Source organism: Symphalangus syndactylus, chromosome 8, assembly GCF_028878055.3.
Source record: "Symphalangus syndactylus isolate Jambi chromosome 8, NHGRI_mSymSyn1-v2.1_pri, whole genome shotgun sequence".
NCBI lineage: Eukaryota > Metazoa > Chordata > Mammalia > Primates > Hylobatidae > Symphalangus > Symphalangus syndactylus.
In genome coordinates, this window is record NC_072430.2 from 109976132 (window position 1) to 109999851 (window position 23720).

Sequence of the window (23720 nt, forward strand, 5' to 3'; positions counted from 1 at the left end):
ATGAGCCACCGCGCCCGGCCGTTTCCTGACTTTTTAATGATGGCCATTCTAACTGGTGTGAGATGGTATCTCATTGTGGTTTTGATTTGCATTTCTCTGATGGCCAGTGATGATGAGCATTTTTTCATGTGTCTTTTGTCTGCATAAATGTCTTCTTTTGAGAAGTGTCTGTTCATATCCTTTGCCCACTTTTTGATGGGGTTGTTTGTTTTTTTCTTGTAAATTTGTTTGAGTTCATTGTAGATTCTGGATATTAGCCCTTTGTCAGATGAGTAGGTTGCAAAAATTTTCTCCCATTCTGTAGGTTGCCTGTTCACTCTGATGGTAGTTTCTTTTGCTGTGCAGAAGCTCTTTAGTTTAATTAGATCCCATTTGTCAATTTTGGCTTTTGTTGCCATTGCTTTTGGTGTTTTAGACATGAAGTCCTTGCCCATGCCTATGTCCTGAATGGTATTGCCTAGGTTTTCTTCTAGGGTTTTTATGGTTTTAGGTCTAACATGTAAGTCTTTAATCCATCTTGAATTAATTTTTGTATAATATGTAAGGAAGGGATCCATTTTCAGCTTTCTACATATGGCAAGCCAGTTTTCCCAGCACCATTTATTAAATAGGGAATCCTTTCTCCACTTCTTGTTTTTGTCAGGTTTGTCAAAGATCAGATGGTTGTAGATATGCGGCATTATTTCTGAGGGCTTTGTTCTGTTCCATTGGTCTATATCTCTGTTTTGGTACCAGTACCATGCTGTTTTGGTTCCTGTAGCCTTGTAGTATAGTTTGAAGTCGGGTAGTGTGATGCCTCCAGCTTTGTTCTTTTGGCTTAGGATTGACTTGGCAATGCGGGCTCCTTTTTGGTTCCGGCCTTTATTTCTTTATGCTCCACCACTATGGCTTGATTCATTGGGTCAAGGTCCAGCACAGGGTTAAGATTTCCAAGGCAAATCTTCGAGCTATAGGAGTCAAAGGATCACTTTACCAAGCTAGGGATGGAAATACCAAGACAAGGATCTCAAAGGAGGCAGATGCTGAAAGCAGGAAACACGTTGAGAAAGACAAAAGGTCAGCCTCAGGTTGCCATGGTGAGGTCAGGAGCCCAGGTAAGCCAAACCAAGTTGTCAGATTGTTGCATCCAGGTCAAAATGCCACAGGCAGCATCAGGACCGCTGGGGGGAGGACCGCAGTTCAGGTTTATAGTCTGAGCTGATGTATTACTGTGATTTTCAGGTTTCTTCTACCTTATGACCCTAACTTGCATGTTAACCTCTCTGGACCAGTTTCTCAGGTTGCCCACAGGATGCTGACATAAGGATGAGTAATTTTGTTGAACCCTTGAAAATTCATGCAAAGACACACTTTTCAAAGTTTTATGTTAGTGTAGAGTGTAGTTTTTCATCAGATTCTGCTGCCATTTTATGTGACATTAAATACTCTTAAGATGCTGAAGCACTGTTTCCTCACCTACTAAGAAGAGGTACCATGTCAGAGATAATGGACAGAAGAAGCCCTTAGAAATAAAAGCAGATTTTACATTTGGAAAGTTTGTGTTGTCTGTTTAATATTATTCACCCTTTCTCTAAATTCATTATTCTTAATATAGAATATTATAGGCAGTTATAGTAAACAAAGAGCCCTTAATTTAAAGTGGAGTGATTGTTTTAATCAACAAGATAACTTAAATCTGGTGGAAATTAAATGTCCATATAAGCTAAGATATATTCTTGTTATTTGGGGGGAATCTTTTGGCAAAAATAATTTGAAATGGGGACTATCTTCATTAATAGTGACAGTAAATTTGGGAAGAAATTAGAAAGAAGTATCCCCAAAGTTGTCCATGGATAGTCAGCTATCAGTCCTGAAATTTCACCGGGCTAAACAGTGAAAAATCTTATTTGTCAATGCACCTTTGAAAAAATAGAGATTCTTTGTAAGAAATGGGGAACAGGGGGAAAATAGAGGATTTACATAATCATAACTTTACCTGGATATTTACACTGGATAATTTTCACAGCTGTTCTAGACTTAAATGTGATTTGAAGAATGCTATGGAATTAAGTTCATTAAAAAGCAATTATTTATTATTAAATTAGTATAGGGCACACTATAAATGTATTTTCATTATGAGGTGTTAAATCTGGAGAGTATGAGTGTAAGTGGTATTGGGGGTGTAGTTAGTTTCTTTAAATCTTAAATGCTCTTCAATTAAGAATCCTAAGTGCATGTACAAGAGTCTCTCAAAATTTTATTTGACAGAAATCTTTATTACCAACCGAAAATAAATAATATTTATGTCTGTGACTATCTGTCTTCAGCTGAATATTCTTTCCCAGAATCTTTTGTTGGGATTTGAGAAAAATTAGCAAAATAAGAGTGCATATAGCCTGTTAAATTTTATTACAGTTATGTTATTGAGAGTGTGAACGCCATAGAATCTCAGGTGTTTTAGAAGCTCTGTTCCCACTATGGAAAAAAAAATCTGCCGTTTTCTAAGGCAGAACTATGGTACTGTTAAATTTTAAGTTTAAAAATAAAGCTGGGATGATTTTTAGCTTCTTACATGCCAAAAGACAAAAACAAACAACACTCCCCCTGGGGAAGAAGTCAGGAAAATAATAGTATCTTGGCGTTCTTAAAGGGTACCTAGGTGTTTTTCTTTATTCCATGTCTTTAAACCCTTTTTGAGAAAACCATTGAAATTCCACCCTTTTGTGAGTATACAAAAATTAACACCATACTTACATAATTAACAACCTTAAAAGAAGCATCAAAACAACATTTTACAGTAACTTCCTAAAAAATTAAAGACTCTATCAAACACTAACCTCAAAAACACTCCCTATCCTACTGACTGTTGTTGACACGCATACATCCAATTTAAAGGGTTTTATTCAGAGAGTTCGTAAGGATTATCACCTCCAGATAGGAATATTCCTGTTAAAGTTCCAGGCTATAAAAGCCATTTCTTTTCTTTCTTTTATTTATTTATTTTTATTATTATTATTATTATTTTTTTTTTTTGAGGCAGAGTCTTCCTCTGTTGCCCAGGCTGGAGTGCACTGGCATGGTCTCAGCTCACTGCAACCTCTGCCTCCTGAGTTCAAGTGATTCTCCTGCCTCAGCCTCCCTAGTAGCTGGCATTACAGGTGCATGCCACCATACCAGCTAATTTTTTTTTTTTTTTTTGTATTTTTAGTAGAGATGGGGTTTCGCCATATTGGCCAGACTAGTCTCAAACTCCTGACCTCAGGTGATCCGCCCACCTCAGCCCCGCAAGTGCTGGGATTACAGGCATGAGCCAACTCACCTGACCTTATAAAGACCATTTCTTAACTGCATCATCAAATCTGGACACCAGTCTGGTACCCACAAATAAGGGCGGTGCTCACCAAAGGCCAACACATCTCCTTCCAAATGAAGAGCTACATCTTGAGGCTGTATGAAAACAACACAAAAACAGAAACAGCTGTTTGAAATCAACTGTATACAACTGAATCCTGGTTAGGATGCATATATTTACGTAGATGCCCACTTATACATATGTAATCACAAATAATTCCCAAGTCCCACAGTGGCCAGGGTTTGGTGGTAGTGACCACCTCCCTCTTATTCAGTTAGTGGTGAACTTCCCCAGCAGTTCTGTCTGCCTCTCAGTCCTGGTCCTGATCCAGAGTCTGTCTTTCATGTAGGATCTTTGTCATATGTTGATTCTCTTTTGCACCCCATTCAGTTTTATACCAGCTCTCTACATAAACCTGTTAGAGGTATAATATTAATTGCCCAGAAATCTCAGCCTGCAGTGGCTCCAACATCATTTTTTAATGAATACGGACTTCATTGCATGTATTTCTATTACTTTGGTTACTTCCATTTCTATTTTACTGCCAAGATCTGTGCAAATAAAAGAATATCAAAAGGTATGGCTATAAATCTGCTCTGCTAAATTCCGTCTGCCTTGAAATGCCTGTGAAGTGCAGCCACAAAATGCCTGCTGCATTTTGATGCCTTTCTTGTGAGGCAACATGATATAGTAGAAACAGCCCTGGTTGGGAGTCACACAAATCCTGGCCCACCATTCACCAGTTGTGTTACTTAACGTCTCTGAGCCTCAGTGTGCTCGTGTGTAAAATGTCAACAACAATGTCATCTTCACAGATTTGACTGAGGCTTAAATGAGATGGGTATGTAAAGCACAAATATTGTCTTTAGGACATCATAGGAGCTTGATAAATGTTAATTTTTTTCAGCCTGCAGCAGTCATGGGAGGAGATGAAGGCATGCACAGATGAACACTCATTTTAAAAAGTACTATAGTTGAGGTCATTTTAAACTAGGAAGAATAAGGCTAGATTCCAAATGCCTTAGTGTGATGTTTATGACATGTGGGAATTTGTTGCTGTAGGCGGCTATGAAGAAAATGACATGGTTTCTGAAATCCATTACAACTTTAAGCTCTGTCCAGCTCTAAAGTGTTATAAGAAGGGCCTGTTTAATGATACATCTGCCTTTAAAGGCATAAGCAATATAATTTATTTTTAAAATCATTACAATATACGTCGTGTTATTATACTGCTTGAATCAATTTAACATAAAATTCCAGCACATCGAAAGTGTAAGACTGTCCTTGATCACCTATATAGGGATACAGCTGTAATAGAAACTTTCTGTAAGGATGGCCAGGGCTTTACTTCTTCAGTGAATAAATAATTAGGAAAGGCTAATTGTTAAACTAACAATGTGGAAATGAGGTTATTGACACTTTTACTAGTTTTATATGGTTTCAATAGTATTTGAGTTACATCATGATCTGATGTCACTTCCGAAGCTATTTCTAGAATCTGTACTGCTGAATTCCATAAAGCAAGGAATATGGAACAAATGACATGTAAATAGGGAAGGAAAATGGGAATCTTCAGAAAGTAAATCCTGAAGGCTAGCCTTCACTTCCATTCTTGTTCAGTATCTTGCTAGAGGACCCAGTCTCTAAAACATAAAATGAGATGAAGGAAGGGAAGTAGGTTGGAAGGCAGTAAGCCATAGTGGAAGAGCAGTCTTTGACGTGAGAAAACACTTGTTAATCATCTATTTGCTAGGAGCTTCATATTCTTCATCTTTATTGAGCAGAATAATAAATCCATCAATATTTTTTGAGGTTTTGAGATATTGACAGCACCTGTTACACAGGAATTGTAAATAAACTCATGTACCAATTCCTATAGATTATAGATAAGTTCTAGGCTAAAAGAATTCTGAGAATTCTTTCCCAATTACAGCATTGAGAAAGAATGCCGTAATTGATTCGTGATGTCTGCTGTGGACAGAGAGTGGAGTAAGTAAAAGTATATATAGATATATTTGCTATATAAGTGTTCAATAAATTATAACTATTATGACGATTGCCACTATCACAAAGGTGTATGTCCCTCTAAAATCTGCTAAGCTTCTACATCTTCAGTGCAACATGGAATCAATTAATTGCTTTGGTTATAATAGTGGTGTATATTATTTTTATTAATTTGGTGGTAAGCATATGTGTATTATCTGCTGAGAAGAGTTACAAATCAGAAATTGGAATTTGCTATCCCTAATCTTACCACCTAAAATACCTATTTGGGAAAAGTCTGATACCGTTTCTAAAAGTAGAATGAGGGTTGAGAGGAAAAAAGAAGAGATGATATTGAGATGTCTTCCCAGGTTATCACAAAAGGTTTGCACAGTGTTCCATATTTTTAAAAAATATTCACACAAGGTCGAGAAGATACAGCATGTTTTGCACTTAGATGATCCATGACTTTCTGGGCTGTTTTCCTGTTTTTTCTCTTGGGCCAGATTTCTTTTCTGGGTAAATAGTCATGTTCCTGTCAGCCGCAGGGGACTTTCTGAATCCTGAACAGCTGATTTTGTATTCCTGCCCCATTCCCATATTTGAGAACAGCAATCTGATCAAACCCATATTTTTAAATTTATGTATTTATAGGCATATGGAAGAATAGTTTACAGTCTCAGTACAATTTTTTTTCCACCACAAATGGAAGAGAAGTGTGTTTTTAAAAAACAGTGCTTTATCAGTTTCTTTTTTTTTTCTTTATTACTGATGACTTCATTCTACTTGAATTCAAGGCTTCAGTTTCTTTGGGGTAAACTAATAGATTATGTATGCGATGTTTGCACCATGTTGATTGAACTCATCTGGTGAGTTTGAACGCAGCTCATGAATTTCCGTAATCGACAGAAGCCTGTGCGTTGGATACAGACACCACGGTCATCTCGTATTACTCCAGAGCTAGGGAAGCTGTTGAAAATGGACTGTGCTGCTTTTCCTGCCTGCTCATGGTTCAGAAAAGCTTATCAAGACTTTTAATTTGTTCTTACTATCTTTTTCGAGTGCTCAAAGAAAACTTTTTTTAAGTATAGTAAAGAAATAGAATTAGAACTATTACGAGAGTTTTCACATACATATTGCAGAAAAAAAAAAAGAAAGGTATGTGATTCCCAAGGGTTTGTCTTTTCTGAACCAAAGGCATCAGCTGCTGAGTGTCTGTCGAGCACCCAGGAAGCCCAGAACCCTGTGCAAATTGTCAGGGAGCAGCCACAAGGCAGAGGTACATCATCCAGTTTGCAATTAACTTACTATCTAGTTTGAGAAGAATGCTTTTCCTCCAAAAGATGTTTACTCACCATTTTTTTTTTTTTTGTAATTTACAAACGTAGTTGTAAAATATTTTTTAAAAATAGATGCCCTCTTTCTGTTGCTTTTAGATACCTCATATTATCAGATATCTCATTTAAACTTGGAACCCAACTGTAATATTTGGGGATCTTTTTGACATGCAAAGCTCTTCACGCTGGGGCTCTACCTACCTTTCCAAGCCTCACTTGTCCCTCTTCTCTTTGACCCTCCTATATTTCTTTAAAATACTCACACAAGAGAGAAGATACAGCATGTTTTACACTTAGTTCATGACTTTCTGGACTTTTTTCCTTTGTTTATTCCCAAAATGCTACAGTAGTGATTCTCACATACCCGTGAAACATAAGTGTCATGATTAAGATGTTATCAATTGAGTTATGTTATCAATTGAGTTAAAGTACCAAAATTTGTAAGTGATATGTTTCTGTCATTATTAAATTCAAAATACCCCTAAACTATGGCTGGGTGTGGTGGCTCATGCCTGTAATTCTAGCACTTTGGGAGGCCAAGGCAGGCAGATCACTTGAGGTCAGGAGTACTAGACTAGCCTGGCCAACATGGTGAAACCTCGTCTCTACTAAAAATACACACACACACACACACACACACACACAAAGAATTTGCCGGGCTGGGTGTAATCCCAGCTATTTTGGATGCTGAGACAGAAGAATCGCTTGAACCCAGGAGGCAGAGGTTGCAGTGAGCCAAGATCGTGCCACTGCACTCTAGCCTGGGTGACAGAGTGAGACTCTGAATGAAAAAAAAAAAAAGAAAACTTTAAAACTCAATTTTATTCCAATTTGCTTTGTAAATGAGAGCGGAAAGGGAACATACACCGTACACCTGGTATGTGTTTAAGGCAGGACAAAAGAAGTTAAGGACCACTGCTTGCCCAAACTGATCGACTTGCATGTCTCTAAAGCAAGATGCTTTCTCATTGCTTTACTTTGCACTCACTGCCCTTCCCTCTACCTGGAGTATCCTCCTCTCACTTGTCTAGCTGTTGAGCACCTTTATGTCCTTCAGGGCTCAGCTGAAGTGTCACCTCCTCCATGGAGCCCTCTGTGATTTTCTTCAATGGCCCTGCTCTCACATTGTCAAAGTTTAAGCACTCTGTGTTCCCATGACCCCATGCAAATCTCTGTAAGAGCACAAGTCATAATGGACTGTAGTCTTCTGTATCCCTCTCTGTCCCCTACCTCCCAGACTCTTTATTTTTGCAGGTAAGAACTGTGAAGTGTTCCTTTTTCCATCCCCAGATTTTAACGTGAGGTCTGGTGCAATGGGGCACTCAGTTATACCTCAAATGAACCAAATAAGTAGAATGGCTCTTCAGATCTGCCTGTCATTCTTTTGCTCCCTAGCCCTGTATAATATCATGTGGTATTGGTTCCACTAAAATAACCACACTAACCTAATCTAAGCTACAAGGGAGCTGCTAGCTGAGCAGTTTGGGGTTGGGCAGCTGAGTTCCTGGAAAAGCTATAATTCCTAAGAGGAAGTACTGGCTAAAGTACAGAGAGAAGAACCTTGGATAAGCACGTTCTACTCTACACCAGCTTCCCCCACCTTTTTTAAAAAAAACTTTTTTACCGTTTTTGGTTTTTTTTTTTTTTTTTACTGTCAACTTTTTTACACATGTCCTAACTGTACCCATATATTGACATGTATCCCATCCCGACCCCCCACTCCCAAAGTTCATGAACCTCATGGAAATGAATGCTGACATATGCCAACCCTGTCTCATGTCCAGCCTTGAGGTCAAACAACTGCAGCTTTGTCCCAAATTAGCAATACTTATTGAGAAAATGAGATATCCACATTAAAATGTGACAAAACTCTGTGTGTGTGATTATAAGAAAAAAGTGGTGGGCCTTTTAATTGCTCTAAAATGTCAAGACTCTATCTTACCTTCTCATTCAAAAGGCATTTATTAATCCCAAGTCATACATTTGACCCTTGGAACTAAAGGTAGGCACATAAAGACCACTTTTTGTTCATATTTATGACTGATTTCACCATTTTCCTGGCATATTTGAATTACATTATTGAATCTTCCAAATTTGGATGTCAACTCCTTTAACAAGAAGATCCAAAAGTGATTTCAAAGATGATGCACACTGTGTGAATCTGATTATTTGTCTGTATCCTGTAGTGGCCGTCCCACGGGTGGAAGCACTGACCGTATCCAGAAGTTGCGGAAAGAGTATTATCAGGCTCGGAGGGAAGGTTTCCCTTTATATGAAGACGACGAAGGAAGAGCAAGGCCATCTGAGTATGACCTTCTCTGGGTAAGCACATGCATGATTTCAATCATTGAATTCATCTTTTCTAAGAATGTTTAGAGCAGAAGAACACGGTCAAGAATGTTCTGTACATATCAGATTCTATTTAGGTTCCTTGGGCTTCATAGACAGGAACGTCACCCAAACCACAGGCGTATTCTCCCACAGAAGCTGTTTATGGAAATCAAACCCCGTGAATGTGCAATAGTTCATTCTTATTGCTCTCATACTTCCTGTTATATGCCAACTTGTTTTGGGAAGCAGAAGTTAGCTACTTTAAAGAGGGCAAGGGATCTTTGTCACCATCTACTGAGCTTTGATTCTTGCAACACAAGCCATCTCTCCTTTGGAAAATGGTGATTAGAAGTAAATTTCAAAAGGGTTATTGTCAGAAATGTCAGTTGTTTGTTTATTGGATCTGAGCACTTCACATTCTGCTGATCTTACCGGCATACTAGGATGGATTTGTTTTGAGATAAGGGCAGTTTTGTATTAGAGGATTCTTTTTGCTAAATCCTTTGACATTCAGGGAACAGAAAAGAATATAGTGACCACTGAAGAGAAACTCACTGGGTTTTTTCAGGGTGGCATGATTCACTCTCTTGTTGTTTTCAAGAAGCAAGTCTGTGCCTACAAGATGCACTTAACTCTTGAGCATCCACAAAAATGCCCAGGAAGAAGGTGCTTAGAATTGCATGAAATGTGCACATCAGATACACAGAACAGTGCCTGACATAGAGCTGGCGTTCAGTAATTGTTAGTTCTTGTTACTGGCATTATTATCAGAGCAGAGCTGAACATGGTAATAGCAGTGTCCTTGCTGGGGTTCAGTTCTCACTCACCCTCTAATGATTTCTGCCTTGTACTATGCCTTTTAGTGCTGCTCTGAGAACCAGGTAGGGGACTCTCTTATCCCTGGTGCCCGTGAAAGACACCGGCTCCTTTGAAAGGCAAATCTGTTAAGGCAGGTTTCCTTTCCTGAGTTTCACACTCATGTTTATGCTCATAAGGTCAGAGTGGGGAGAATAGAGTCTGGCGACTGAGCTGATTCCCTCTAGTTCTTACGTCTGTGTGGGGGGGCCTGTCATGCGTGCATCTCTATGCTGAAAGTCAGTTTCAGGATCCACCACTGTTGGGCAAAGCAACTGAAACTGCTCAGCCCAGAAGATTTTACCTGTATAACGGAGTTTCAAAACACTAATCAGAAGTGCACAGTGCAGTTGGGCAATCTCAAGCCAAGTGGCTTCAGCCTCTTTAGAGAGAGGCAGCCTGAGATTATGGATCAGAACAAACAGCTATTTATTGGTTTTATTATAGATGTTAGGATTAAACAGAATGACACCTAGAGTGATGGGAAAACTTGTCTCTTAGCTTCTCTGTAGCAGAAGAGAAAGATTTCCACAGAATAACAGATTAGATAACAATTCACTCAGTTTCAAACTTGATCGAGATCGATTTACTGCCTCTGACAAGAGATGTGAGCTACTTGTTAGGTAAGGCTCAGCTCCCTGGAAAAGCCAAACAAGCAATAAAATAAAGGAAAGTCATTTCCACTGTACCCAAAACAGAACGCCATGTCCAGTGCATTGAAAAGTGCTCTATCTCAAAACCACTATGAATTCCTATGAGCAAAATAAGACAAATAATTTTAGACAAAGTAGTCCTGGTTGTTTTGACCTTATTTTATATGATTTCCTTACATCAAGCTGAAAGGATGAAGGTGCTTAACTTTCATGAGACTTGAAATTTCCTCTGACCCTCACCAAACCTGAGCTAGACAACTATACCCTTGGGTGCTCCCTTTTTTAATGATTCTATTTTTATGCCAAGTAAGCGTGTAACCAGACCATCTAGTGAGTAAAGAAGTATCTCTAGTTTAATTTGTGTTTCCCATGCTCTGGTGTGTTGAGCTCTGCCAAAAGTGACTGATTTTATGTTTCCCAGACAATTGGGGTCTGAGGCTTCCCAAAGGGATGCTTGGGAAATGCACTGCCATAAAAGACGAGTGTCCTTTGTGACTGCCTGAGATACTCCAAGCCAGGGATTAGAATCTCAGCATCTTTTCTTCTCCTCTCCCCACGCCAAGGAAAAACACTAGTGTTTTGTATTAAGGCAGGTTTCCTTTCCTGAGTGTCTTTTGTTCAGCGTAGGCCTGAGAAATTACACTGTTGTCTTGCCACTTTTGGAGAGATCTAGGAAAGCAAGTTTAGAAAGTTAACATTTCATTCCTGTCAAGCGGCCAGACCCAACAAGGCAGCTTTTATGAGATTGTGGTTCCTAGAAAGGCAGGTCTTTAGCATCACCACCAGGGCACGTGCTAAAATCAGATCACAGTCGCAAGAAGGGGAAGAATGGGGCCCAGGAGAGACCCTCAAGGGATGCGCCAGGTGGTCATCAAGGATTCTGATCCACAATTCTGAAAATAGGACATTGGCTTCAATCCCTTGAGTAAACACGAAAGCGGTCCAACTTCTCTAACAAAACCACTGTGGACCAGCATCATCAGAAATATTGTTATGAACTTAGAACTCCCCCAACTCCAGAGTCTCTGGTTGAAAGGCCTGATGAGTGTTTTCTGGAGTCATTCTATACTGGGGAACTTCTGAGCTGTCGAGAAGGAAACTACAAAGATAAGTTACCTAACAACTACTTGTAAACTCATTTAAAAATAGGCCAGCAAGAATGAAAGTATGCTCACTGAAGTCTTCAAAGCCAAAATAATGAGAATAATCACTTGAAAGTTTATTAGGGTCTATGAATATTTTAAAATATATATATAAATATATATGACTAATACTTTTTCTTTGGCTGGCCCTGGACTTTCTAGAGCTTCCCAGACCAACTTATGTGTAGTTCTCTACCAGTATTGCATCTGCCGAGTGGCCTGGAGTCTAAGATTTCTCTTGCTCCTCCCTAGGGTTCTCATTTGCTTTCATGCCTGTCTTCTCTCCCCTCTCCCTTTTACCCTCCTCTCTCCCCTCTCCCTTTTACCCTCCTCTCTCCCCTCTCCCCTCTCTCTTCTCTCTTCTCTCTTGTCCTCTCCCCTTTCTCCTCCCCTCTCCTCTCCCCTGACTCCTATTACATTTTAACAAACATTTGCTAAATCTTAGTGTAGACCAGGTGCTGGTAACAAGAATATGACATTACTTCCACCTTGAAGGAACTCAGGATCCAGCCAGGAATAGATCTAAGCCCAATTGAAATGGAACAACAATATATGTGATAAATGCTATAGTATAGAGAGGTATTAGCTTCTATATGTACTGAGAGAGAGTAGTTAATTCTGTTGGAGGTGCATAGTTGGAGACAGAGTGCTAGGAAAACTATAGAGACATTTTGGGAATTGCCTCAGCTGACATACTTTGTTCTTTTATTCTCAAATCTGTTGGATTTTTTTCCCCTTTTACAAAAGATCTCCGGATTTATTCACTTTGTTTTAAAATAAATGAATATTTCTGAGGGCTCTGTTCTGTTCCATTGGTCTATATCTCTGTTTTGGTACCAGTACCATGCTGTTTTGGTTACTGTAGCCTTGTAGTATAGTTTGAAGTATAGTTTGCAGTAGCGTGGTGCCTCCAGCTTTGTTCTTTTGGCTTAGGATTGACTTGGCGATGCAGGCTCTTTTTGGTTCCATATGAACTTTAAAGTAGCTTTTTCCAATTCTGTGAAGAAAGTCATTGGTAGCTTGATGGGGATGGCATTGAATCTATAAATTACCTTGGGCAGTATGGCCATTTTCACGATATTGATTCTTCCTGCCCATGAGCATGGAATGTTCTTCCATTTGTTTGTATCCTCTTTTATTTCATTGAGCAGTGGTTTGTAGTTCTCCTTGAAGAGGTCCTTCACATCCCTTGTAAGTTGGATTCCTAGGTATTTTATTCTGTTTGAAGCAGTTGTGAATGGGAGTTAATTCATGATTTGGCTCTCTGTTTGTCTGTTATTGGTGTATAAGAATGCTTGTGATTTTTGCACATTGACTTTGTATCCTGAGACTTTGCTGAAGTTGCCTATCAGCTTAAGGAGATTTTGGGCTGAGATGATGCCATGTATTTACAACCTGACAAAAACAAGAAATGGGGAAATGACTCCCTATTTAATAAATGGTGCTGGGAAAACTGGCTAGCCATATGTAGAAAGCTGAAAATGGATCCCTTCCTTACACCTTATACAAAAATTAATTCAAGATGGATTAAAGACTTACATGTTAGACCTAAAACCATAAAAACCCTAGAAGAAAACCTAGGCAATACCATTCAGGACATAGGCATGGGCAAGGACTTCATGTCTAAAACACCAAAAGCAATGGCAACAAAAGCCAAAATTGACAAATGGGATCTAATTAAACTAAAGAGCTTCTGCACAGCAAAAGAAACTGCCATCAGAGTGAACAGGCAACCTACAGAATGGGAGAAAATTTCTGCAATCTACTCATCTGACAAAGGGCTAATATCCAGAATCTACAATGAACTCAAACAAATTTACAAGAAAAAAACAAACCCCATCAAAAAGTGGGCAAAGGATATGAACAGACACTTCTCAAAAGAAGACATTTATGCAGCCGAAAGACACATGAAAAAATGCTATCATCACTGGCCATCAGAGAAATGCAAATCAAAACCACAATGAGATACCATCTCACACCAGTTAGAATGGCCATCATTAAAAAGTCAGGAAAGAACAGGTGCTGGAGAGGATGTGGAGAAATAGGAACACTTTTACACTGTTGGTGGGACTGTAAACTAGTTCAATCATTGTGGAAGTCAGTGTGGCGATTCCTCAGGGATCTAGAACTAGAAATACCAATTGACCCAGCCATCCCATTACTGGATATATACCCAAAGGATTGTAAATCATGCTGCTATAAAGACACATGCACACGTATGTTTATTGCGGCACTATTCACAATAGCAAAGACTTGGAACCAAGCCAAATGTCCAACAATGATAGACTGGATTAAGAAAATGTGGCACATATACACCGTGGAATACTATGCAGCCATAAAAAATGATGAGTTCATGTCCTTTGTAGGCACATGGATGAAGCTGGAAACCATCATTCTGAGCAAACTATCGCAAGGACAGAAAACCAGACACCACATGTTCTCACTCATAGGTGGGAATTGAACAATGAGAACACATGGACATAGCAAGGGGAACATCACACACCGGGGCCTGTTGTGGGGTGGGGGAAGGGGAGAGGGATAGCATTAGGAGATATACCTAATGTTAAATGACGAGTTAATAGATGCAGCACACCAACATGGCACATGTATACATATGTAACAAACCTGCACGCTGTGCACATGTACCCTAAAACTTAAAGTATAATAATTTAAAAAAATAAATAAATGAATTCACACACACTGTAAGGTTTGTAAATATGGACTTGAGACCTTAAAATCTTTTAAGCTGCTTGTTGTGTAACTGTTTTCCCATCTTAGCTCTGAAAAGCTGTGAAGAACAAGTTGAAAGAATTTCAGTGGCTGCAAGTGAAACAGTCTGGTGAGTTTTTATAGGCCCAATTAAGTAAGCAAGATATACTAGCTGTGAAGTGTTAATATTTGCCAGAAGAAAACATAATACCTGTTATCTGCTGGTATTTTATTTTTTGTAAAACTTAAGATAGTCCTCTGACAACGGGGTGCTTTTTTCTTAGCAGATAAAGCTGATCTGCTTATTTAACAGCAGCATGAATATTCTGTAAATAATTTTAGCAATGAGATGCCTCTGAAGTTTTCTAAAAATATTAGTGCCCTTATTATTGTCTTTTTCAAGAGCTGAATAGCAGTATCATTATCCCCCTGCTCAACCTTTTTAAAAAAAATTTCTTTGGCTAAATTAGAAGAAAGTTTATTTATAAAAGAGGTTTGTAGACACATGGTTGGGAAGGGAGTACATTTGTTTATGTATGGAAAAAAAGTGGGAGTTAAAGCATCTTAAACTAGCATGATATACCTGTTTCCACTGTCATTAAAAACATGGTGCTGGCCGGGCGCGGTGGCTCACGCCTGTAACCCCAGCACTTTGGGAGGCCAAGGCAGGTGGATCATGAGGTCAAGAGATTGAGACCAACCTGGCCAACATGGTGAAACCGTGTCTCTACTAAAAATACAAAAATTAGCTGGACATAGTGGTGCACACCTGTAGTCCTAGCTACTCGGGAGGCTGAGGTGGGAAAATCACTTGAACCCGGGAGGCAGAGGTTGCAGTGAGCCAAGATCGCACCACTGCCCTCTAGCCTGGCGACAGAGTGAGACTCTGTCTCAAAAAAAAACAAAAACAAAAACAAAAATTGTGCTATATCTCTCTGGCACAGCGGATTGGCTCAAGTAGATCATAGTTGGAACAATGAGATGGGTGAATAAATGTAAACATCTGAAAGATTTGTTTATTCTCTTATGAAGTGGTCTAGAAGCCAACTTGAAGAAACGTACTTGGCCGCTGATCTGGACGACAAGAGACAAATCTGGTGAATTCCACACGTGGAGGAAAGTGAAAACACAATGCTGAGATCATGCTAACCATCTTAAGGAAAGGATTTAAGATGGAATGTGCAATAGCCAAAGAAGTATAAAAGCCATCAGAAGGTTTCTCATCAACACCAGGAGAAAAGAGGATGAGTGCCATCAGTGGTCCAATACCAGAGTGGAGATTTCTATGTATTTTCCTTGTCTGCTCCTTAAAAGCATCTGATAAAAACTAAGTACATTGATGAACAATTCTGGTTTAGGCAATAGCTCTTATATTCCAAAGAACAGAGACCTAAATCAAACTGCCCTGATTCATAAAGGAAATTTTGTTGACTTATTTAAAAGAAGTCCATAACCATATCTTGACTTCAGGCAAAGCTGGATCCAGTTCCTCCAGACAGGCCATTAGGAGTCTCTTTTTTCATCTCTCAGCTTTGCTATTCTCTCTGCAGGCACCATTCTCAAGGGGCTACCTGAGGTAGAAAGACAGCCGTCCGCAGCTCCAACACAACAACTCTGAAGGAGGAGATAGTTTCTCTGTAGATCGGGAAACATCCTGGAGCGGGTGTTCAGCACAATGCTCAATAGCACTGATTGACTCAGCCTGGATCACGTGTCCACTTCTGAACCAACCTTCATGGCCAGACAGGTGCAATATTCTTTTTTTTTGGAGACAGAATCTTGCTTTGTTGCCCAGGCTGGAGTGCAGTGGCACGATCTCCACTCACTGCAAGCTCCACCTCCCGGGTTCATACCATTCTCTTGCCTCAGCCTCCCAAGTAGCTGGGACTACAAGTGCCCACCACCATGCCCAGCTAATTTTTTGTATTTTTAGTAGAGACGGGGTTTCACCGTGTTAGCCAGGATGGTCTCGATCTCCTGACCTCGTGATCCGCTCACCTCGGCCTCCCCAAGTGCTGGGATTACAGGCTTGAGCCACCACACCCAGCCGCAATATTCTTATAGACTAAAACTAGGCCACAAGACCACCCCTGGAACTAGACAGTGAAGTCAAGTCCACCCAGACTCCATAAATAAGGATAGGTGGAGAGAGAGTCTTCAAAGGAAAATCAAGGTGCTGTTAACAGGGAAAGGGAATGTAGATGGTAGGCACAATTATAAATTGTCTACAACAACTTTGAGTTCTAATAATGATATAAACTTTCTTCATCTTCTTAGATTTCCAGGGAAAGAGAAAGAAAAGCCTTCCCTTTGTGTATTCTCCTGTTTATCGTTGGAAAGAATAGATCTATTATCAAACTTAAATTTGCTGCCATTATTTGTTATGTAAAAGGAGAGAGAAAATTCACTTTTGTCTATTGGTTCAGCATCTTTGAACTATCCCAGGAACCCAGATGATGTCACTGAATTATTCATAAGAAATTATCAGACCTCTGGAATTTATTTGTATAGGCAAATGACATTTTAGTTCACCTCAGGCCTAGCAATTCACCCCAGGATGATCTGAGTACAGATCGTCTCAGCAATACTCTGGGGGCAAATCTGATCCATAAAAGTTGTAGGGATAGCGAAAGAGGAGGGAACAATTCACCCCAGGAGAAGCAGTAGAATTATTTGAAAGGACTAAAGTTGCTCTCTTTCTTTACACAGAGTTGCTCTGTTTATACCTTCATGGATTATTGTCTTGTGACAAGCACATATTCTGTTCTTAAAACCTTTAGAAGGTGAGATGGGGTAAAGAATTAGAGCCATTAAATGTTTGTATCCAGGCCAGGCGGGGTGTCCCATGCTTGTAATTTCAGCACTTGAGCCCAAGAGACCAGCCTGGGCAACATAGTCAAACCTGTCTCTATGAAAAAATACCAAAATTATCTGGGTGTGGTGGCATGCATCTGTGCTCCCAGCTACATGAGAGTCTGAGACAGGAGGACTGCTTGAGTCCAGGAGGTCAAGGCTGCAGAGAGCCATAATCATGCCACTGCATTCCAGCCCGGGCAACAGAGCAAGACCCTTTCTCCAAAAAAAAAAAAAAAAAAAAAAAAAGCATGAGTCCAGAGACTGCTGCGGTTGGACTGCTGCCACATGATGGGCAATCCCTTCTCAGCTGATGAAACTTCTTGAGCTCTATCCCAATGGTTCCCTCCCAGTGGTTGACTTTATCAACACATCTTTTGATTTCCAAAAACAGTGGAACTGAGGATTGGAAGCAATACCAACGCAGAGAAAAAAAAGAGAGAAAACCATATTTAATACATTACGTGGGTCTTAGGCCTGAAGTTTTATTGAATTTGGTACTGGTGAAACATCAATGCCACTGGAAGAGTTGAGATTTTGCTCACTTAGATTTCAACAAGTAGTAAAACAAAAAGAAAAAAATTGAGAAAAGAAGAGGACAAAATAAACTGAATTTTTTTTTTTTTTTTTTTTTTTTGGTTAGTGGCTTTGGCCCTTTTATATTTCAGTGTGTCTTTCAGAGGAATTTGTTGACATATAAGCTATATGGGAGAAGATCTGGACTATACAACATGTGAGTGAATTTCTAGCCTTTAAATATAGTATAAATCATTTTTGAAAGGAAGCAACATGTTTACAGGCAGTCCCCAACATAGAAATAACCTGTTCCAGAAGTCCATTTAGAAGTTGGCAATTTAGAACTAGGAATGGATTTTTCCCATAGGGAAAAAAAATATATATATATATATATTGTTTGTTAGGATCCCTAACCAGTCTACAAAAACCCACTAAAATCCAATAACCTTGTGCTAATCACAGAACAATAACCTTGTGCTAATCACAGAACAATAACCTTGAAGCAGAAACAGGGAACTATCTAACCCCCTCCCTTCTTTTCTGGACACATTTTTTTGGTATACTCTCTGGACCCTTCCCATCTACCGGTCTTTAAGTCTGTTGCTCCAGGTTCCCTGACCCTTAATTCCCCTACCTCCGCATAATGGCACCCCACTTAGGCCCACTCCTCCCCTAAAGCGTTCAGACGGCACCCCACTTAGGCCCACTCCTCCCCTAAAGCGTTCAGACATCCAGTTACTTCTCTGCCCTATCCCTCAACAAAGTTACCATTCTCAGTACAGATAGTCTCAGCAATACTCTGGGGAACAAATCTGATCCATAAAGGTTGTAGGGATAGTGAAGGAGGAGGGAACAGGAGAGGGGCTAATGGAATGTACTCCCGGAACAGTAGTGTTATTGCTATTCCTGATGCTCTGTTGCTACTACACTAGCCTCTGGATTCTCCAGCACTTGTTTCCACGTATGGAGCCCAAGCTTACACAGAGCTCCCTGTCTGACACTGCCTGTGGGCAGTGACCTGATCCCAAGAGTGGATCCTATTTCTCCAGCAAACTGGCCCTTTCTCCAAAGGAAGCCTTTTGTTTCTGGGTCTGCCCTCTGTGGCCCAAGGGCCAGTTGCTACAACTAACATGGGCCAGGATGCCTCAGCTCTGCTTAAAAATCTGCCCTGATAAGATAGCTCTTCTAAACTACTCCTGTCCACTCATCCTGTCTTTCGAAACACACAGATGTCCGGAGTTTTAGAACTAGTAATTTAGCAGATATGGGAAGCATTTTAACACAGGAGACTCTGAAGCTAGGCTGCCTGAGTTCACATCCAGGCCGTACCCATTACTCAATAGGTAAATTTGGGCAATTTATTTTACCTCTCTGTCTCCTTTAAAAGTAAGATAATAGTACTATCTCCTTGAAGTACTGTGACACATGCATGATTACATGTAAAGTACTTAGAATAGTGTCTAAACATGTAGGAAGTGTCAATAAACGAGAACATTTAAATGGTACACATATCAAGTTTTGAAATAACACATGCAACTGGCCAGACAACCCTTCTATCTTAGTCATTATTGGAGCTCCTTAGCCTCTTTGGTTATTTCAGAGCCCTTGGACATTATATAGCACACAAAGCCTTGAGGGTGGCCTTCACATCCTGCTCCCACTGGTTACCACTGAGATGCCCAGGGTCACTTCAGGTGGTAACTGTCAAGCTTGGTCATCAGGCACTTTTAGCAAATTCCATTAGTCCAAAGGTCAGTATCTATTTCCCTCTCTCCCACACAAATACTTTTCCTTCAAAAGTACATTCCTTTCATCCCTGACCCTGGGGGCACACCTAATCTCTTTAATGAGCTTATGCTAAAATCAAAGACCAGAAGAAAGTTGACTTCTAGCAGCTTCTGCCTGCAGCTCTGCAGAAACCCTGAAGCAAAGAAATACCAGGGTCCAGTTAAGCGCTTAAAATAGGAGGGTGAGATACAAAGAGAATATATACAAATTATTTACTCAATAAATTATACTACAACCAGATTGTTAATAAAAATGGCATCATTTACTCAGTGCTGACTCTGCCTTATATAAGCTATTCCATATACTAGCTCTGTGAGGTAGATATCTTTAATCCAGTTTTATAGATGAGAAAACAAAGGTTCCGAGACCTTGCCTCATGGCCACACAATCATTAGCAAAGCTGATTTTCAAATCTCTATTGACTCCCGGTGAAAAGAGAAAGGAAAGCTCCTATGGCTGGTGTTGAGATACTTCTTAATATAAGATGTTTGAAAGAAAGAAAATGTGTGAATATTCATCTATAAACACTATGAAAACTGTCTTCTACCTTTGTTGAACTACTCTTGAATTATCACTCTCAATTTGTTTTTGAACCCAATAATATTGAACCAAAATCAAAGTGTGGTGTTGTTTTATCAGTCCTCTTTCAAAGTCTAAATGAAATCATTCTTTTTATGCTGTAATCAAATAAGTTACCCATCTCTGGCTCAAACCCAAACCTAAATAGCAAAGAGCAGAAAAAGGAAGTTCAGAAACACATGATTTTTCCATAGTATGTCAAAAAACCCTATGCTATACTTCCATTAGAGTGAAAAAAGGAACTCTTTCTGCTTTTAATGAGCAATTAATTCCAGTTCAGGATGTCAAGTTTAGAATAGGTTAACTTCCCCCAAACCACAGCCGTTTGTGTTGGATCATGGTTAAAACCCCAAATTCCAACTTCTACAATAATAACATTCTTTTCTTCTACTGCAATGGGAGAAATGACCATTTTATGTAACATAAGAAAAACTATAGCAGAAACCCCTATGAATTCCAGATTTCTTAAACTGTTCTCAAAGCTGTTTAAAATCAGTTGGGTACATTTTATTTTAGCAGTGCTTAAATGTTCTAAAATAAACTTTGGGTACTAAATAAAAAAAAGAAGATGTCTGGAGTCGAATATATGAACATCTATCTAACTGGTATTTATAGCACATGTATCACTTAAATTTGACAACAGTTAAAACTCCACATAAGCCATGTTTGTATTCAGATCCTGTGGCCTGGGATGTCCCCTCACACAGCTTCCTGACTGTAACCAACCAATCAGGTCACTGCAGCAGCCATCTTGTTCTTTCGGTTTAAGGAAATTTTGACCGAGAGTCGTTCTGAGATTTAACGTCATTTGGTTCTTATTAAGTAGTAACTAATCTAGTGTTGTGATGGGAAAAAGAAAATTCACAGAAAGCTTACATCTGAAAGGAAGACAGAAAGCACACTTGAATCAAAGAAAACCCTAAAATGAGAGTGACCACTACAGTAGTATTGGAATTGCCATTCTGCACAAGAAAAATGACCACTTTTGAATACAATTGTAATGACGCATACTAAAGTCTATGACTTTCCAGCCCTCCTATGAATCTCATTAATGTCTTTGTATTTCATTCGGAGCCTTGAAATCACAGCACTAAATTTTCAGAGCGTTTATGAAAGAGTGCAAAAGTTGATACCACTGAATTTTAGCGAGGCTAACAGTAAAACCTCCCATTTACTTTAGTAAATGATCTAAGAAGAAAGGATATAATGTTGATATTATAAACCATTGAGAAATAGTCTCTTTTCTACTCTCCAGATAAGGCTTCTGTGAAGCAGTGGAGTATTTAGGTTTTATCTCCATCAAGCTTCCTTCAAATGATCATTCTGAGTCATCTCTCCCTCACAGACATAGCTCCATTCCCTAAACAGCAAAGTCAAAGTTGCACATGAGAGAAACGTATTTTCTGCAATTTTCCATTCCTTCGTTGGTTTTTTTCATTCAGTGAATACTCGGCAATTTATGAATGCCTACGAAAATGTACATCGAGCCTGACAGTTGTATCATCAACACTTACCTACAAGGAAAGAAAACTTGTTTGGTGTATGTGTGTATCTTTAAGCCTGTGTGTGTGCATAAAGATGTGTGATTTGAAGTTTCTCCTTTACAGAAACAGAAGGAAATGTTGTATGAGAAAGACAATCCCCATCATGACCTGGTGTCTTTTCTTTAATGAACCTTCTGGCTCACTCTATAGTATTAGATACCCCCAAACCATGTGGAGACACCTCCGTTTTTCTCTTTTGTTTTCTCGTCATCACTAATTGACAGAGTCACAGCTTGTTTCTCAATAGCAAATTTATTTTAGTTTTAAGTTTTTATATCTATCATCTACTTTTTTTCCTTCATTTTTCTTTTTTTTAGTATGAACCAGTTTTCCTGTTTTCTGTGCAATTCCCTTTGCAGTAACTTCCCAGATTTAAATCGCCAGGTGTGCTTCAGCAGCAATGCACAATATGTGTATGTGGTTATAAGGGAATCAGAGACTCTCATTTCAGAGGAAAATTGTGGTCTCACAATTAATGTGAATGATAGCAGGAAGGAATCTTTAAAGTAGTACTTGAATTGATGATCAGAAAGAAACAAAACAAAACAAAACAAAAAAACGCTATGGGCTTTAGGAGGTTGCAGCTTTCGTGTGGTTCCAGAACTATTTTGCCTTTTCCCAATTTCAGAAAATGGATAACTTTCTCATTTCTATGTATGGATGTATATATATATAAGGTTAAAAAATCTAATCCTTAAATACATGATGATGGGGGGAACAGACGACAGGCAAACAGGAAAGAACTGACATTTTGTTTATCAAGCATTCAAATTTTCCCCTTTGTTGGTTCATAAGAAAATTTGAGTACCTTCCCATTTAGAAACTTAAGAGTTTCCTAGCTTTCTTAAATATTTTATCTCCAAAATAAGAAGAAAACCTGTTAATATCCTATCATCAATTGAGGAAAAGAATAGTCATTTTCACATATGTTCTGTCACTTTGGCCCCAGGATTGGAGAACAGAATTTCAAAATGTGTGGTTCCTTAGTCATACATTCATTTATTAATTAATGTGGTAGACCTTTGCTCAGTGGCAACCTTTTGCCAGACATTTACTTGACTCTGAGGAATCAAAAGTGAATAAGGAGTTCATGTCTGCTGGGAAAGGCAGACAGGAAACATAATTTCAAATATAATGAGATATTTAGGAGTAGTTATGCAGGAAGAAATTGATAAGCGAATGCATAGGAAAGAGAGACTAACCAAGAATTAACGAGATAGATTTGCTTTTATCCCTGTGAAGTTTTCCCTTGTGTGTTCAGCCTTCCCTTTTGTCTGCATTTAGGGCTGTCTGACTCCAAAGTAAGCTACTAAATCTAAACAATTGCCCTTTGTAAATGTAAAGTGGCTTTTATCGTATGTTTCATGATGATACTTTTCTTTACGCCCAACCTCTCCTTTTGAGGATCTGAGCATTTCTGCATCACACTGTCCCAATTATCAACCAAGATCAGCCCTAGAGAGTAGTTTTTCTAACTGTGTGTCACAACTTATTAGATGATCATACCATCAATTAGTTGGTCACTCTTATCATTTCTAAATGATTTTGCATAGGATATATCAAAGGGCATGGCAGGTAGTAAAGGTGGGTATTGGTACAGTTTTTGTTTCATATCCAATGCGGGAACACACACACTTATGTTTAGTCATGATGTAAATTATAAGTCTTCATATGGGTTATGATTTTAGGAGGCTGAGAAACTCTGGTTTAGACTTTAAGTTTCCTATGTGCTTATTTACTATTTCCCTTATAAGAACCCACACAGTGCTATTTCACATTAGGAACTACAAAAGACATTTTTAAATAAACATTATTAATAAATCTTATCTGAAACACATAATGAATGGCACATAGTTTGCTCTTCTTGTTTATATCTACATATCAATACAGATAGATACATATGGATAGAAATATAAAGATAGATACAGACAATTTGCATATATTTAAATGAATTTTAGTTTAATAGTCAATGATTTATGAAACTCTTAAATAAACATATTGAAAGAGGTTACAACTATAAAGCCAGAAATATGTGGATATACTTGGCATACTCCAGGCTTTCTTTATTCTCCTGAAAATTACTATCCTTTATATTTAAC

At 39.0% G+C, this 23720-nt stretch overlaps 1 protein-coding gene across 4 annotated transcripts in view; it reads left to right on the forward strand.

Annotated features, from left to right (window-relative positions):
• PARD3B (par-3 family cell polarity regulator beta) overlaps positions 1-23720 on the forward strand; it is a 1082106-nt gene that overhangs the window by 950214 nt on the left and 108172 nt on the right. For all 4 annotated transcript variants that reach the window (XM_055290335.2, XM_055290338.2, XM_055290337.2 and 1 more), the window contains one exon: positions 8838-8973. In XM_055290335.2, coding sequence (XP_055146310.1) covers positions 8838-8973 — 136 coding nt within the window. The remainder of the gene's footprint in view (positions 1-8837; positions 8974-23720) is intronic.